At 42.1% G+C, this 17,715-nt stretch overlaps 1 protein-coding gene across 1 annotated transcript in view; it reads right to left on the bottom strand.

Moving 5' to 3' along the window:
• Positions 1-17,715, bottom strand: part of IGF2R (insulin like growth factor 2 receptor) — a 1,933,894-nt gene that overhangs the window by 1,607,491 nt on the left and 308,688 nt on the right. The window contains exon 9 of the mRNA XM_078648980.1: positions 6,412-6,586. Coding sequence (XP_078505106.1) covers positions 6,412-6,586 — 175 coding nt within the window. The remainder of the gene's footprint in view (positions 1-6,411; positions 6,587-17,715) is intronic.

Here is a 17,715-nt window from a genome sequence, read left to right as displayed (position 1 = left end):
TCTCTGAACTTTTCAGCCAGAAATTTAAATATTGAGCCTGGGTGCAGTAAACCTATTGTGTCAAATACGGTGCTCCAATTCTACCTTGTGCTAGTGGGAGAGTGAGGACTTCCCATGAGACTCTTGGTTGTTTATCCAACCCCTCCCCCCATAATAAAGTGATCATATTAGACTTTAGCACCTGAGGTAGAGGGCTGTGAGACGCAGCTGGATATTGGCAAACAGATAAAGGAGTTTGGGAAGGATAATCATTTTAGCTATGACTATTTGTCAGGCGAGAGAGAAGTGTAGCCTAGTCCATATATTTATCCTTTCCTCTAGCCAAGTCATAGCTCAGCCATAGCTTGCATGCCACAGCTCGTCCATGTCACCGCTGAGCCATATGCCCATATATCGGACTGGGCTGTCTGCCCATTGTAGCGGGTACTCCGATGTAAATCACTGCGTTTTATCTATGAGAGGGAATAGTATGAATTTGGCCCAGTCAATTTGTATGTCTGAATACCCACCAAAGAGGATCACTTCCCTTGTCAGAGGGGTCAAATTATCCTCCAGTTTGCAAGCATATAGAGTAATGCTGTCTGCATACATTGAAACTACCAACCATCTCGTTCTAAAACCAATGCGCCTGTTGGACTGGTGTTGCCCAAGTCTCGCCGCCAGCGGCTTCATCGCAGTGGCAAACAAGAGTGGGGATAGCGGGCATCCCGGATGTGTGCCACAGGTAATTGGGAGGGGATCCAAAAATAATCCATTCAAGCGCACTCGTGCCATAGGAAGAGTGAAAAGAGGATGAGTTTGCTTAATAAAGCTATGGCTAAGGCCAAGTCTGGCCAAAAAGGGGAAGAGGTACATCCATTCTAGAAAATAGAAAGCTTCAGTGGCGTCAAGCAGACGACTACTGCCAGAATTTGGGGGTAGAGATGATGCACTATCACAAAAATTGTGTGCAGAATGTAGGATGTCGAGCGACCAGATTGAGCAGGTCGCACTCTTATAGTTAGAAGGGGTTGCAGCCTATTTGCAAGGATCTTGGCATAGATTTTGTTATCAACAAAGATTGGCAGGTTTGCCTGGCTTAAGGAGTGTAATGATGGTTGCCTCTTTTATTGAAGGTGGTATGACACATGTTTCTAGGATTATCTTGAAACTTAGCAAGAAGATGTGAGGCTAATAAAGAGGCATACTCTTTATAAAAGCGGTGGTTGGCCCGTCCAGGCCTGGTACTTTATCGCCAGGTAAACTACTGATAGTTTGTTCCATTTCCTCAGTGGTAATGGGTGAGTCCAAATAGGCAGAATAGAGGTAGTGATGAGCTTTATTTGTCAGAGCCTAAACAGCATCAGGGACAAACTGCCACTATTCAGAATCCCCATCAACCTCCCCCACCCCCCGCAAAAAAAATTCACACATAAGCAAACTAAGAACACAGAATCCAAAATGATGTTAAAGATACATCACCATAGGCTAGAATTCAAATGATGGAATTCAAAAGATGCAAGAAGAAAATACTGGACATCAGGCCTGTCCATGTTTTGCCCCCAAATACATGCAACACCATCCCAAATCCAATCCACCCTACTGCCATGCAGGAAAAAGGCAAGAATTTCCTGATCAATGAACCGACAGCCCTGAAAATGCTCTCTTGTTCTAGCACTGTTGTCAATGTCCCTGACACTCCTTGCTCAACTACATTCAGTCTACATGCAAACCACACGATTACCAAATCTCCCGAAGAGAAACCCTTTTCTCCCACCTCAGTGTTGACCCTTAAATTGCATGATAACCATTTTACCCTTAAACCTAGCACCATGCTTGGAACCCTCTGCAGCAATCCTATGCCCTTACTAATCTTTGACCTTCATCTTGCATGAAACTCCCTTACCCTTAGAGTTTCCCATGCAAGTGGCAACATCTGAAGAAATATTGCACACATCCCAAGCCTTTCTAGATACTTTATCATGAACCCATCATGAAATGACTCATCTTTGCTTATGTATCAGTTGTGGTTCGGTCAGCCGGTGAGCCCATTAACACCTTCAATGCTAAGGCTTTTCCCGCTGGGTGCTGGTACTAGAGATTTCCCATTGTTCATGACAAGGTCAGCTCGTCATAAGCACAGGTCCAGTAAAGTGCATGACGAGCTGGCCTTGTCATTAGCATGGAAGTGGTTAACAAACAAAACATGACCACGACAGCTGAAATATTCTGTTCTGTGGTTCAAAATAGCTTAGAACTAAACAACCTGCAATAAACAACATGAGAAGCAAGTAAGCTACCAGGTAAAACCGAATTGCAAAAGATCAAGCAGCCAGGGGTTAGTGTATGGAACATTTGTATTGAGTATTTACAGGAAATGTGTCACATAGATGTTGGCACGGACAGCATTAGGAAAGGGTGCCAAGGCCTAAAAATCAAATCAGGAAATCAAAAATTCCTGTCTAATATAGCTGCAAAACATACCACTGATTTAAGAAATCCCAAATCTGCCAACAGGCACTGACGAGTGTTGGTCACCTCATCACATAACCTAGTTAAACTGGGAGGTAGTTTCCACCATGTTGCTATATGTGTAATTTGTAAGAATCGAGTTTTATGGGCAAGCTGTTTATGAATATATAGGTCAAATCTTAAAGGATATGATGAATCTTTCACATGACAATCTTTAAAAATCTAAAAAGCAAAACAATGCCGGAGAGGGCCTTGAAGGGCAGCAAGTGAGGATAACCTGACAGATTAGAGTGTCAATTTAGGCATAGTAAAATGCATCCCATTTCTAAATCATTAAATTTATATGACACCCTGCAACAGAAATAAATGTGAGGACTGTAGTAAGGCGAAAAATACACACAGCTCACCAACTAGAAATTTGATCTAAATCAGGAAGTAAAACTCACTGGCACGACTTCTAATTGCAATGGGTTTATGCTAGGCCCCACCACCGGATTAAGTGCTCTGCTTTATTACTGGAGTAAAGACATGAGTGTTGGTGCCTATCTTTGTGCTCACTTTGCCCTCCATTTAACTTTCTACTTGCATCTTGTGACAAACAGTGGTGGAAGGAGTAACACAGAACAATGTCATACATTCACCTCAGTACAGAGATCTGGGCCTAAATCCATCGTTTTTTTGCACTCCACACCACCCCAGTTCAGGCATGGCCATATGCAAATCAGCCTTGACCCTGTGCCTCACGGGAACAGTCCAGCCCGAACTGCCAAGCCATGTCTTTCCTGGACCGGAATCAAGCATCCTAGGACCGGTTTCTGGCTATCAGCCGTCTTCAGCCAGGATAGCTTGACTCCAGTGGTGTTGGAAAGCTTGTTTCCGGTCCAGGGAAGGCATGGCTTGGCAGTTCGGGCTGGACTGTTCCCATGAGGCACAGGGTCAGACTGATTTGCATATGGCCATGTCTGAACTGGGGTGGCAGAGTGGGCTAAATAACGGTGATGGATTAAACCCAGATCTGTTGACTGGGTGTGAGTGTTTGATTGGTTCAGATGCTCCGTCCATCACCACCCCCTTTTGTACCGCCAACTTGTAATAGGTGTCAGCTCAAAACGGACACAAAAAGTATTGATTCCTATTTGAAGTCTTTGTGCCTTAGCCATCAGAATACCCTGCAGGGCTCAAATGGCAAGCAGTGGTCATTTTTTGGAACAACATTGCTTGCTTTAAAACATTTTAATATGAATAGTCAATTTACACGTAATAAAGTGTTTTTGAACCTTGAATATTGGCACTTGATCGCTGAATACTATGATTCAAGGCAGAGAGCTACCCAGATACCGATTCCCGAAAAGGAATGGGTGGATTACATCTCTCTATTATATAGTAATAATAGTCCAGTTTCTCCTGTGTTGTCTGATGAGGTTAAACCTGCATCTGCTGTCTTTACTGAATTTGGTCCCCCACTAGGAAAGGAATTGATGAAGTACATAAAGATTGCTAGAACGTCCGGCGCACAAGGGCCGGATGGTATCCCAATTGCACTAATCAAAAAGGAGCCAGAAGCATGTGTGATTTTTTAGAGCCACTTTTTAAATATTGCTTCTTTATGAATAAAATCCCCCCCTCTTGGAAGGGGTGCATTATAGTCCCCCTGTATAAAAAAGGACCAAAAACGGTGTCGACTAGTTATAGGCAGATTGCTCTCCTGGATGCCTCCGGCAAATTATTTTCAAAAAGCATATTATGCCACTTACAACAATGGGTCTATGATCAGGATATCCTTCCACCAGAACAAGCTGGTTTTTAGAAAGAACCATGGCACCTTAGATAATATAGCGGTTGTTCAGACAATTGTGGAGAAATATGTTTTTTCCCCGAGGGATGCCAGTTTACACAGCCTTTATTGATTTCTCCACGGCGTTTGACAAGGTGGACCGCCAGACCCTGTGGAGAAAACTTGTCTCACTTGGCATTCCAAATCATCTCCTGAGTCTGATCATGGAACTGCATACTGACACCTGGTGCCAGGTTCTAATGGGAGGCTCGCGGGGGTTAACATGCAAAATTAGAACGCATAATGGGCTTAGGCAGGGTTGTCTATTAGCACCACTTTTATTTTCACTGTACATGGTTGATCTCCCTGGCGCTTTGAACTTGGCGAGAGGGGATGCCCCCAAAATTGGTCGAATGTCAGTTGGGTCTTTATTGTATGCAGACAATGTTGCAATATTCGATTTAACACCTATTGGCCTGCAACGCCGTCTGGAGGTTTTAAACAAATATGCAGAGGTCAATTTTTTTAAAATTAACACCGCAAAAAGCAAGATCTTGGTTTTTCGTAAGAAGGGGCTCAGAATAAAGATATGTTTCAGATGGATGCTTGGTTCTGAAAAAGTGGAACTGGTTGATTCATATGTATATTTAGGTAAAGTTTTTTCCAAAACAGGTCGAGACTTGGAACATACTAAATATTCCGTTAGTAAAGCTGTCTTCCAGGCAAGTGCATTAAATAGATTCTATAAAACCTGCGGGAGACGCCATTTTAGCCATGTCTTATCTGTTTTTAAGGTTAAAATCCCACCCTCATTAATATATGCTGCCGAGGTGGTGGACATGAATCATTGGCATATGTTTGATAAGGCAGAAGGACGAATTATGCGCCAAATCTGTAATTTAAATTCTCTGGCTGCCCCACATGTTTTGCGCCTCGAATTCGGATTAGTCTCGTCCTTTATTCTAGCCCAGGAAGCAGTTCTTAGGTGGGGTAACTCTCTCTTCTTGGGGGAAGAGGGTACTCTTAGGGCTGCTCGGAGAATAGAAATCTTTTGCAATCTAAAAGCTCAGGCCACATTTTTTAGGTCCTTTTTATGTGCAATTGACAGTTTTAGTCTTAGTTTAACTCCCGCTTCTCCAAAGCCAAAATCTGGTATGAAATAGTTCTTAAAGAAATCTAGATCCCCTATCAGTTTAGCCAGAGACATTTCTTTAAGTAAATCCAGGCCCAGTAACGTGGCGGTCAGTGGGAGTACATTGGGGAATAAACCACAGCCTTATTTAACTTGGAATATCCCTCATGGGATTAGAAGGCTGATACTCGTACTGAGATTTAATCTGCTGCCTTTAAGAGACGTCACTGGTATCTGGGATAAAACACCTAGAGAGAAGAGAATGTGTGAACTGTGCCAGTTGCAAATTCAAGATCTTAATCATGTCTTATTTGTATGTTCAAAACTGCAAAGTGCCAGGCGAGTGTTTTTAAAACCAGTATTTATCAAATTTAATATTCACTCTGCTCAGGATGCACGTTCTCTGGTTTTGTCACCCCCGAATGAAATGGTTTGTTTTAGGATATACCAATTTTTTAGAACATTTTTGCCTATTTATTAGAATTTTGTCTAACAGTAGTACTCTGGTTTCGGTTTAATATCAACTGGTTGGCTATTTAATTGTTTCATGTATTCATTGCATCATTTGCACATTACTTAGTATGTATATAAGAAATTTTATTGGCCGGTTATGTGATTGTTTTACGTATTATAGCATTATTTGCACATTTCACATTACGTTTGATATCATGATATAGTAATGTATAAGGAAGGAATTTTGTACTGTATGCAATGTTTGTCTTTTTAAATTGTTAGTGTGTTTTTGTGGACCTCCTTTGGAGTTCCAAAACAAAATAAATAAATTGAATTGAACCTTGAATAGGAATAGTCAATTTACACGTACTTCATTTAGACATGCACATCAATTGCATAGACATAATAAAGTGGAGCTCACCGCATTTTCAATGTATCAGGAAAAACCCTATTCCTGTGGTATGGCATAAAATCTGCATTATTTAATATGATCTGGAATAGTTTTTTTCCATACGCCTTACTTGCAATATACCTAGGATTTCACCCCAAAAAAAAGCAATGCGACATCCAGCCACAAAGAAACTAAAGAGAATTTCCTTACCTGAGGATTTGGTTAGTACCTCTGCCTGCAATCCATGCCTTAGGACTACTACCCTGAACTTTTACTTGGCATGCAGAAACATTTTGTCCTGGACAGGCTTCTGCTTTTGTTGCTCCACATACACCCAGGTAGTAGGTATAGTCCCCTTCTGTAGCCATATAAGGGACTTCAGTATCTGAATGATAAAAATAAACGCATTAACATATTGCACACCTCAAGTTGACACAAATACATCCGACAATAACGTCATTCAGCACAAATAAAATCAGGAGCCACTAAGATTCTTCTACTATTAGCCAATAAACTTATTTAATTTTGTTTTAATTTTCCAAGAGTGTCTACCAAGCCCATGAAAGTGCTGGATGTTGTGCAAGTAAAATGTCACAGAAAACAATACATTTCCATTGATTTAAAGGGGCTATCTAGTGACCTAAGAAATGTGGCCAGATTAGTTTCAGCTAGTCTTTGAATTAAACCTCTCCACCTAGCAGACAGGAATGGTGGCACACAATACTTGCACAGCTACCATCTTGCAATCGAGTTTAAAAAAACAGAAGAGCTTCATTACAAGAGAGTCATCTTGTGATTGAATTCAAGATATTTTTGAAATGGCATCACAAGATGGCAACCATATACATATGTATGCATACACAGGATCCATTTCCGAATGATTTTGATTTTGCCAATGCTGATTTTTTCTTCTCTAACCCAATAGGTCATTGTACAGCACATTTTGCTTTAGGCTGTACTTTTCTTTATTTTGTACTCTTCTATTGATTGTGGCATTTTCAGTGAGTATTTTCTTCCTTCCTTAACAAAAATACAAACAAAAAAAGGTTGAAAAAAATAGTACCATGACGGGCTTGGAAGCTGCATTTTGAAATCATCTCTGGGGTTTTGATCAGTACTTTTTTTTTTTGGGGGGGGGGGGGGGGGGGCAGGCATACATTTAAAATAATTATCTTTTATTTTCACCAGAAGGACATCCTAGTGACTGCTCAAAGTTGGATTCTCAATAAATGTGGTTTCGCCAGGCATTTGTAGGCTACCTTAGAGCAAAATAGCTGTCAGTATCATGCCTGTGTCAATGTCCTCTGTCCCAAGGTAGCACTGTGTGGGACACCTCGACGTTTGCTTTGTTGCAGTTCCCGCCGGAACTCGAGCGACAGATCGACAAGACCCAGCGTGCCTGCCTTCCAACAGCCCGATCCACAGTCCCTGCAAAGCTGAGACCCGTGGAGGCGACCTGAAGCGTGGGAGCGGCCATCTTGGAAGAACTACGAAGCGCTGACCGTGCAGCTCCCGAGGCTCCCTCGAAGCTGTGCATTGGAGTTTGAGAAGCTGCAACCCCGAGCAGCTTTTGCACCAAAGCTCACCCCTCTACACTCGCTGAGTGCTGCGTGGGGCCCTTCTGCATTTTCCTGCTCGACGCGTTGGTCCGGTCGCTTGCCCATTGGCTTTTGGCCCCTGTACCGACGAACCTAAGAATTTACACCGCTGGTCTGGTTGCTCCAGACTGGCCCTCGCTCCCCTGAAAAGGAGCACCCGCTCTGACCTTGCTGGTCTGAGTGAGAAGCGATCTTCGAATCCTGCGTGGGTTGCCCTTGCCAAGGCTTGTTTACTCCGATCCGGAAGCCGACACCGAGAGCCTTCGTGGGACAGCTCGTGATCCACTCCAGGACATCCTCGGTGCCCCAGAGTCCACGTGGCAGCGGAGACAAGCTTCGCGACCAGCACCTGATTGCGGCCGACATCGCCTGGTTCCTTCCTGGTCACTGGCTAGTGACCCAGACTCTGTCCCCTCTGCTTTCGGGTACTCTACATCTTCGATCCACCCTTAGATCGCACCGGACACTTCTCTGCTGGACGCCAGCAGCATCTTCATCTCCAGGCACCATAGAACTGCGTGACGAAACCCGACACATCTTTGCACCTGTGCACCCGCTTCCTGTGGGTGATGTAATACTTGAAAGCCGGTGCTCCTGTAGTGGTTTACACCTCTAGTGTCCAAGTCTAAAGTTTTGTCCTTCTAGTCCAGTCGGAAGACTCTTAAAACTGTAACTCAATAACTTTTACGCACCATTGACTTTGCATTGGTGCATGCGTGTGCTCTCTGCACTGCACCCGAATCCCGCGGGCTACTCCCGTCCTAACTGCTGCTAGTCCAGTGTAGTCCCAGCGATTCCCAAGGCCCCAGGCCTTACCACTGATCGATTAGTGATACTTATACCACTTTTTTGATATATGGTTTGAGTGGCCACCGGCCCTATCCATAACTGTGCAACTTTCATATGTTATATTGTGCTTTTGTTTAAACGCTGGTGCTTCATTGCTCATAAAGAGTAGTGCGGATTATTCTGAGAATAAATACATATATTTTTATAATATATAACTTGTGTGGTGTCCTTTCATTTGATATTACAGGATTGCATATGGTACAACAGCTGGCTTCACATGCCCTCTTGAGTTAAGCCTTTTAGGCTGCTTAGTCCATGCTACCCCTAGGATAGCTTGTCTTTTAAGGTTGACTTACAACCATCACCATAAGGGATTGTTTGGACTGATACAAGGTGCCCACAGAATTGTGGACATCATATACCAGGCCAACTTCTCACAGCGGGCCAATGCCCGAGCATGTGGATCACATGGCTCCCTCCCTCAGTTCTCGGGAAGCAGAGCGGTTTCCAATGTTCAACTTGACCTGATGGCTGGGGGACGCCCCGCACGGCTCACCACTGCACATGCTGGATGACCTCTTATGGCCCCTTTCAACCCAGATGAACATTTCCTTTACAAATTGGCAGCATTGTTTTTATTTATTTTTATTTTATTGCCTACCCTGGACTCCTGTCTATTTCCTGTACGCATGCTACATGATGGACGGGGGGGAGCTGCAGTAAGGGGGCTTCCCTTCTGTAATGGTCTGCTCAGACCCTCCAGGATATCGTGATTTGCCGCGAAATCGGCACTTTTTTTAAAATGCCGCGATTTTTACCAAAGTGCCCGCGAAATCGGCACTTTAGTAGAAATCGCGGCATTTATACAAAAGCCGCCGCTATATCCTGGGGGTCTAATGGTTGTAATCCTGTTCATGGGATTAACTCCGAGGTTAGGCAGCTAAAGAGTTGCGTGCTGCTCGCTCAGTCACACTGTTAGTAGTTGTGCCCTGATTCGTTGGTGCCTCAGAGTGACCATACAGTAAACCGAGCGAGTCCGCCGGACCTCACCTAGCCGACTCTGTGTGCGGCAGCTGGCTTTCATGCCACCCGCGGGTCCCTGCATCGAAGTCTGGGGCCAGAGAAGTCGTGGCGGCTGGCCCTTCATACAGTGGTGGCTTGCTCTGAGTGCGTGCCACTCATGAACAGGTATTTATCATTCTTTTAGGATAATATTTTTTAATTCATCATAGGGTCGTGACTGTTATCTACAGTTGAGCCTGCTCAATAAGTGCGCTGGACGGGCTAAAGGCCACGGTGTCGTGTTGGCCCTTTAATGTTTTCCATAGAATTGTGCTCCTGTAACATTCTTTGTTGTCACAGGATTCTTCTCCAGTCTCTGTGCTGACAGTTGCTGGGGAAGAAGTCATGTGTAGGTTGTACCCTACCTTGCTCCTGTGCTTTTCCTACAATAAATCCTTTTAATCCATATTCTACTGTGTTGACTCTACACTACAATTTTGGCGACGAGGTCCAGGAAGCACCAGGAAACCCCCGAACCCTGATGACTACAATTTGAAGTATTTTTGAATTTTCCACCTATTTACAAGGAAGTAACCCTTCAATGTGGAACTGACTTCTCTGATGTTTCTGTAATTCCTTCTTGAAGAACGTCGTGTTTGACACCTGCCTTGGCCCTGCCGCTTTGACAGCACCGTTAAAGTAAAGGACGAGTTTCCCACTACATCGTGTGAGTAAAGTACTTGTTTTTTTGGTGTGGTTAATTGACCCTTACGCTGCACATCGCTTTAAAGATTTTTTTTACGCGCTGGGTCTAACTTTAACTATACTTTAACTGAAGATTAACTGGTGCATCTTTCAAACGGCAGAGGCTTGGGAGGCGGTTACCGGCAGAGGCTTGGGAGGCGGTTACCTTGAGGGAGCGAGCGCTTTCGTTCTGAATCCTCCACTGCCTCGAGAGCCTCCATTCTTCACTGTAGTGAGCGTTCTCATTCCTGCTCACTCGCGAACGCCCTGACTTCCTTCTTCGTGGCGATCTCTCTTCGTGGCGCATCACGCACGTCGCGTGATGACGAAAGACGCCGGCAGCCATTTTAGGAATCTCCATGGCAACACACTGTAACGCTGCTAACGACTCGGCGTTCATCATTTGGAAATATCGATCGGCAGTGTTGTTTGAGCTAAATTCAACGGCGCTTAATATTTAATTAATAATCCACTTTCTTTTATTGTATTTCTTCATTTTCCACGGATTTCTTGCTGTTCCAGCTATTCAGAGACAGTCAGTAACATTTTATTTTTTTCCTTCCTACATTGACTATTTATGACATTTGATAATTATCTTCATTGACTGTTTTGGGATCTCATAATTTAACTATGGCTACTCAGAACTTTACTATTCAATCACCTCAAGCCTTTTGGCCTTCTGGCACAGAACCTTGCATGAAATGGCTCCAATGGAAGGCTTATTTTTTAAATTTTATTGATACCATCGACGAAGAAGGGAAAATGAAACCTGAAAGGAAAAAGAAATTATTCTTACATTCTCTTGGCGCTGGTGGTTTGAAAGTCTATGAGGAAATGTCAAAATGTACTGGTGGTGGGGAATCCAATGTTTTTGATGATGTATTGAAGGATTTTGATAATCACTTTTCCCCTAAAGTGTGTATTGGTATTACCAGATATAAGTTTTTCCGCAGGAAACAGCAGCCTGGTGAAACTATAGATGTTTATGTTTCTGAGCTGAAGAAGATAGCGGATGACTGTAAGTTTGATCACCTTCAAGAGCAGTTTATAAGGGATCAAGTTGTGATGCACGCTTCTGATCCATCAATCCAAGATAGACTTTGGATTAATGGCGATTCAGACCTTAAGGATGTTTTAGCTATCATTAGAAAGCTTTAGCACTACGGCCAGAAAGTTCAGCCTATCAAAGTTAATGAAAAATCTACTGATTCTAATGTTGTTTCTGAGCATACTATTTCTAAAGTTCAGAGCAAATCCAATTATAAACAGAAATACCAAGTTAAAACGAAACCTAGTGAGGTCAAAAGTTCTGAGAAGCTCAAATGCTTCAGATGTGGTAGTAGTTCACACTTGGCTAACTTTAAATTGTGTACGGCTATTAAAGAAAAATGTTCCAATTGTGGTCTAATTGGACATTATTCTAGAGCCTGTCATAGGTCTAAGAATAAAAAAGTAAAGGTGATTTGCAATTCCTCTTCTAGTGAAGACGAGGATATTGTTAGAAAAGTTTTACATTGTTCTGTCGAGGATGAATGCATTAAAAAAGTCACTCATGTTCTATGGAAGATGAGTGTATTCAGAAACCACTTGAGAAAGTTTATATTTTCAATATTAATGACTCCTTTAAGCGGAATGTTCTTAAGAAACCTATTTGTAACATGTTAATTGGTGGTGTTCCAATTAATATCTATGCTGATTCCGGCTCTCCCTATACCATAGTTAATGAAAAAGTATGGAATTCGGAATTTGCACAACATTTAGGGAATGAGTTTTACCCTTCTGACATTTCTCCTGAAGGATTTTTGGGGGAAAAGATTGAGATTATTGGTTTCAAACCTTTAACATTTAGATTTAAAGATAGAGATTCTTTAGGGAAGCTCTATGTGTCCAAACGGGGTCCTTCTGTCCTGGGATGGAAGGATCAATGGGATTTAGACATTATTCTCAATCCTAATAGCCCTGAACCAGTTTTAGTAATTAATGATGGTGAAAAGACTGGTGTTTCCATGTTAAAAAAAATTCCCACTGTCTTCAGTGGCAAGATTGGAAATTTTCAGGGATTTTCTCATCGCATTGTCTTGAAGAGTGATGCGAAACCTAAAGTTTTTAAAGCTAGAAACATCCCTATTTTAGTGCGAAATGATGTTGAAAAGGAACTAGAGAAATTAGTTGGAGAAAACATAATTGAGGCAATAGAGTCTTCTGAATGGATTTCTCCTGTTGTGATCGCCAGACGTTCTAATGGCAAAATTCGGCTATGTGTAGATCTTCGCCATTTGAACGAGAACATAGTAGTCGATAAATTTCCATTGCCTAAAATTTCTGAAATGCTGTCTTCAGTTAAAGAGGCCTCCTTTTTCTCGACCTTAGACCTCTCTGCTGCTTACCATCAGATTTCCTTAGACGATGACAGTAAACATCTCAGCATTTATTACACCCATGGGTTGTTTTCAATTCAAGAGGATGCCTTTTGGTTTAGCCTCTGCTGCTGCCATTTTCCAACGTATTATGCACCAACTTTTTGGCAAGCACCCCAAAATTAGATTTTTTCAGGACGACATATTAATTTATGGAAAAGATGAAGTTGAACACAATTCTATTCTTGAAGAGGTTCTTACTATTCTTGAAGAGAAAGGTTTAACTATTGAATTTTCAAAATGTCATTTCGGGGTGAAATCTAACTTATTTGGGTCATGTTTTATGTTCTGATGGTGTATCGACTAAACCCAAGCTAGTTGATGCTATTAAAGAAGCACCATCTCCAACTAGTAAGGATGATGTTCGATCATTCCTGGGTATGGTTGAATTTTATTCTAAATTTGTTAAAGGGTTCTCCAGTAAAGTGTTTAACATTAGACAACTTTTGAAAAGTAAAGTCAAATTTGAGTGGTCTCCTCTTTGCGAGAATGAATTTAATAGGATTAAATCTGACATCATTAATGCTCCGGTTTTATCTCCTTTCGATGTGGACCTTAATTCTGTTATTACTGTGGATGCCAGCAATAAGGGTCTGGGAGGCGTTCTTTCGCAAATCGACAATTCTGGTAAAGAACACATTGTTGCTTTTGCGTCTAGAGCCCTTTCCGTTCCTGAAAGTAAATTCTCAGTTATTGAGAAGGAAACTCTTGCTGTTTGGTCATTAGAGCATTTTCTGAGTTTTATCTGGGGAAAAAGGTGTGTAGTTAGAACTGATCACAAACCTCTTACCAAATTGCTTTCCACTGAAGGTCTTTACAATGCCACTGCTAGAATTGCTAGGATGACTATGCGTTTACAAGACTTTATTGTTAAAATCGAATATTTTCCAGGAAAGAGTAATGTTATTGCGGATTTCTTGTCACGCATGCCCTCTGATTTACAAGAGTGTACGGTAAATGAGTGGGATTCCTTTCAAGTGGCCCTTATTCATGATGAAAATCCTTTTTGTATTGAAAAAAAAGTTTGGATGGAAGAGTATATGAAAGATAAACTGCTGACCTTGGTTGTTTCCTCTATTCGTGAAGGTTGGCTAGAGAAAAGTAAATTGGCTTCCGACCTTAAACCTTTTTGGGAGGTTAGGAATGAACTTACTGTCTTGGACAATACTATTTTTCGGGGTGACAAAGCTGTTCCTCCTTTATCTGTGAGAGACTCTATTTTAAGTTTATGTCACAAAGATCACTGTGGAATTGTTAAAACTAAGCAGAATATTAAGATGTGGTACTGGTGGCCTGGTATTGATGTCATGACGGAGAGAATGGTACGTGATTGTGTAGTTTGTTCAAATTCAGATAAAGTTCTTAATACCTTAAAACCTGAGATGTGTGTACCTATAGTTCCTGATGGTCCTAGGCATACTGTTGCTATGGATATTATGGGACCTGTTGGGGACAGTCACAGATTTATCATTTCTGTCATTGATATTTTCTCTAGATGGCCTTGCAGTACCGTAGTAGACAAAGCCGACTCAACCACTGTCTTAGAATGTATTGATAAGGTTTTTATGGAGGAAGGCTTACCCACCCAAATCATTAGTGATAATGGTGTTCAATTTTTGTCTAAATTGGCTAAATCTTATTTTGATAGAACAGGCATCACTCACAGAACTACTTCACTATATAATCCTAGTGGTAATGGTTTATGTGAAAGGTTTAACAAGGTCCTAAAAAATGCTATCCAAATTGCCAAGTTAAAAAAAGAAGATTGGGAGGTTTGTGTACACAAAACTGTTTGGTCCTACAGAACCAACATCCATGACGCTTTGAAAATGTCACCCTTCGAGATCATGAGGGGTCGTGTCGCTAGGACTAAATACAATCCTGACTGGTTACATAAGAAGGATTGTGTTGACATCCGGATGAGTGAAATCAAAGACAATATAATTGAGAAACATCTCCAATATAAGAAGAGTTTTGACAATAAATATGCTTCTGGTTCTATAAATGTTGAAGCTGGCATGTTGGTGAAAGTAAAATTACCATGGAAGGTTCGCAAAGGTGAATCTCAATTTTCTACACCCTTGATGGTAAAGAAAGTCTTGCGAAATGCTGTTCTTCTTAGTGATGGGAAAGTATGGAATTTAAAGAGAATTGCTATTTACAAAGGAAAGAAATATCTATGTACTAATTCCTGTAATTCAGGGACATTTTCTAATGTTACTCCTGATTCTCAATTTATTCAAAATGGGGATCATGGTCGTTTTCTTTTTTCTGAAAATGTTTCTGCTCCTGTTGGTACCTCTAATGTTGTTATTTCTGATGGCATTAACAATGAGTCTATTTCAGGAATTGAAAACATATCTGTTCCTGATGGTGACATTCCTGGTTGTATGGACAATGCAACTACTTCTGATCTAGCTAACAAGGGCAGTTTAATTTCCACCAGAAATGTTAGTGATACTCACATTGCAGGTGAAGGTTGTTCTTCAAGTCAAAACTCCAACAACACTATTGTTAGGAATTCCATTTGCTCTGAGAATACCGTCATTGGGAAAAAACGTGTTTGTCCTAAACCTATTTGGTTACAAGATTTTGTTTGTGATTGAATTGTTTTTTTTTGTTTTATAAGGAAGAAGATGTGTCGTGTTTGGCCCTTTAATGTTTTCCATAGAATTGTGCTCCTGTAACATTCTTTGTTGTCACAGGATTCTTCTCCAGTCTCTGTGCTGACAGTTGCTGGGGAAGAAGTCCTGTGTAGGTTGTACCCTACCTTGCTCCTGTGCTTTTCCTACAATAAATCCTTTTAATCCATATTCTACTGTGTTGACTCTACACTACACACGGGCTGGGCTGCACATTTATTTACCGTGTTTAGGGGCATTAGACTTGAATAATTAATGGCGCAAGGGAGTAAAGGTTAATCTGGAAGCGGGCGGACAGCAACGAGTGAAAACATAAAAAAGCCTTTTTCTGAGCACCGTCATTGAAACGGCCTGTTGCAGAAGGTTACAAGGCCAAGAAAATCACAAGCAGGCCTGCAGGCCGGCGCGTCAGGCCCCTATCACCACACTGTAGCTGCAGCCCATGGCCCCCCCACCCAGACTGTCCCGGCCAAAAACACTTTCTGTGTCAGCCTTGCTGCAGTGATTAGAGAAGCACATATATCATGAGATCCGTTTAAATAACATGAAGTTAAAACCAACGTGTGGAGCTGAATTCTTCGTTTGCCCAGGAGTTTTTATGCAACTAACACAAATGTCAAGATAGCTCTGGTGAATGATGGAGGGCTGGGACAAGAGCAGCTTTTATTGAGCGACAGTTTTCCCTATAAGAATATGAGCCACGCTTATTCTCAAAACTCTATTTTATGAGAATTAGCTGTGAGTTACTGCTTTTTATTTAGTTTTTGCCCTTCCATTTCTAGTGGTTTACAGCAGTTTTAAGATATTCCTAAAGTTTCTTGTTGCTCAAATTGGTGTAATTTCTGATATTTATATGTTTTCCTTGTGGTCATTGCTTGATTTTGCTCCCGAGAAAGTGTCACTCATAGTCGTTGAATGTCACTCATATTTATAGTAAAATTATGAAAATGTCACACATATGCAATCTGAAACCTTGGCAGCTATGTATGTCGGCCCACGAAGCTGCAAACATGCAGCAAAATGCCCCGAGCCCTGTCTTGTCAGTGGGCGACGAACACACCTGATGTATCCCACCCAAAACTCCCTCATCTGAAGATGATGCATGTGGGGTAGATATCCTCGCAGCGGCTCCCTGCCTGGCAGTGGGGTTGGAAGTGCACTTCTGACCCCACTTCTCATATACATAGCTTCATGTTGTTAAATAACTAAAAAGAAATATATATATATCTGTGTTTGTTGTAGGAAAAATGGCCAAATAAAATGCCGCAAAATTGCCGCTAAATTTCCATATTTGTGCCGCTAAATTTCCATTTTTGTGCCGCTAAATTAGCTAATCCATGCCGCTATATCCTGGGGGGTCTGTGACTGCTGCTTTCTTGCGATAGGGGCCTCCAGAGAGCGTGCATGATTTTACCCAGGATTGATGCGAGTCGACCTGAGAGTTTCGGATGGCTCTCTAAACAATGGAACTGAAGGATGGGTCATGGCCTTAGGCCCATGACATCACTTGTGGGGCCTACAACCGTTTTGAACCTTGATTGGAGGTGTCATTTTACATGTGTTAATATGGACTGATACATATTTTGCTGGATGTGACTTTCTATGGCTGAGAGACAGAGTAAGGCCTTTATTTCGCTGTGGTGTTGCCTCGGCCGTATTAGCACATGGGGCCTCGCTATAAGCCGCTCTGTTTCTTCTGACTGCACCATAACAAACAGCGGTCGATCCCACAGGGATCCCCCTTCTCTTTGAGGATCTCCCACTGCTGCTGGGCATGTGTTCTGCTGCCTGCTAAGAAAGTGAAGCTACCCAAAGGCCTGAGCATTGCTGAACTTTTCCCAACACTCTTCTTAGCCCAGTATTTCAGACTATGTGGCAATGGCCATGCAGACTCCTTCCCAAACAACTGTGCCCAATGGGATGGGCTTGTTGACCAAGGCTAATATCCGCGAAAATGTGGACTAATTTCGCAAAGGTTTGGGTGAGAATAAAAAGGAGTTTCATTCTGCTGTTACCAAACTTACCTAACTTGACCAAAATCTGCAAAATCTCGATAACAGGGTGGATGACCTTGAGACTGATGGTGGATGAGAAGCATGAATGGGATGTTCACATGACTAGGGTTCATGAGCTTGAACAGCGGTACAAACTTTTACAAGACCGAATCAATGATAAGGAAAATAAATCCAGCAGAAACAATGTTCACATTTTAAAAAATTCAAAAATCTGTGACCGTCTCGGAGCTGCAAGACTATGTCGTAGGCCTGTTTGGTCAATCGGTCAAACTTGACCGGGTTCATAGAGTCACCAACGCTTACTAGG

Source organism: Lissotriton helveticus, chromosome 6 (assembly GCF_964261635.1).
Source record: "Lissotriton helveticus chromosome 6, aLisHel1.1, whole genome shotgun sequence".
NCBI classification, from domain to species: Eukaryota; Metazoa; Chordata; class Amphibia; order Caudata; family Salamandridae; genus Lissotriton; species Lissotriton helveticus.
Note: the sequence above shows the minus strand (reverse complement) of the source record. Positions and strands in the feature narration are given on the sequence as shown.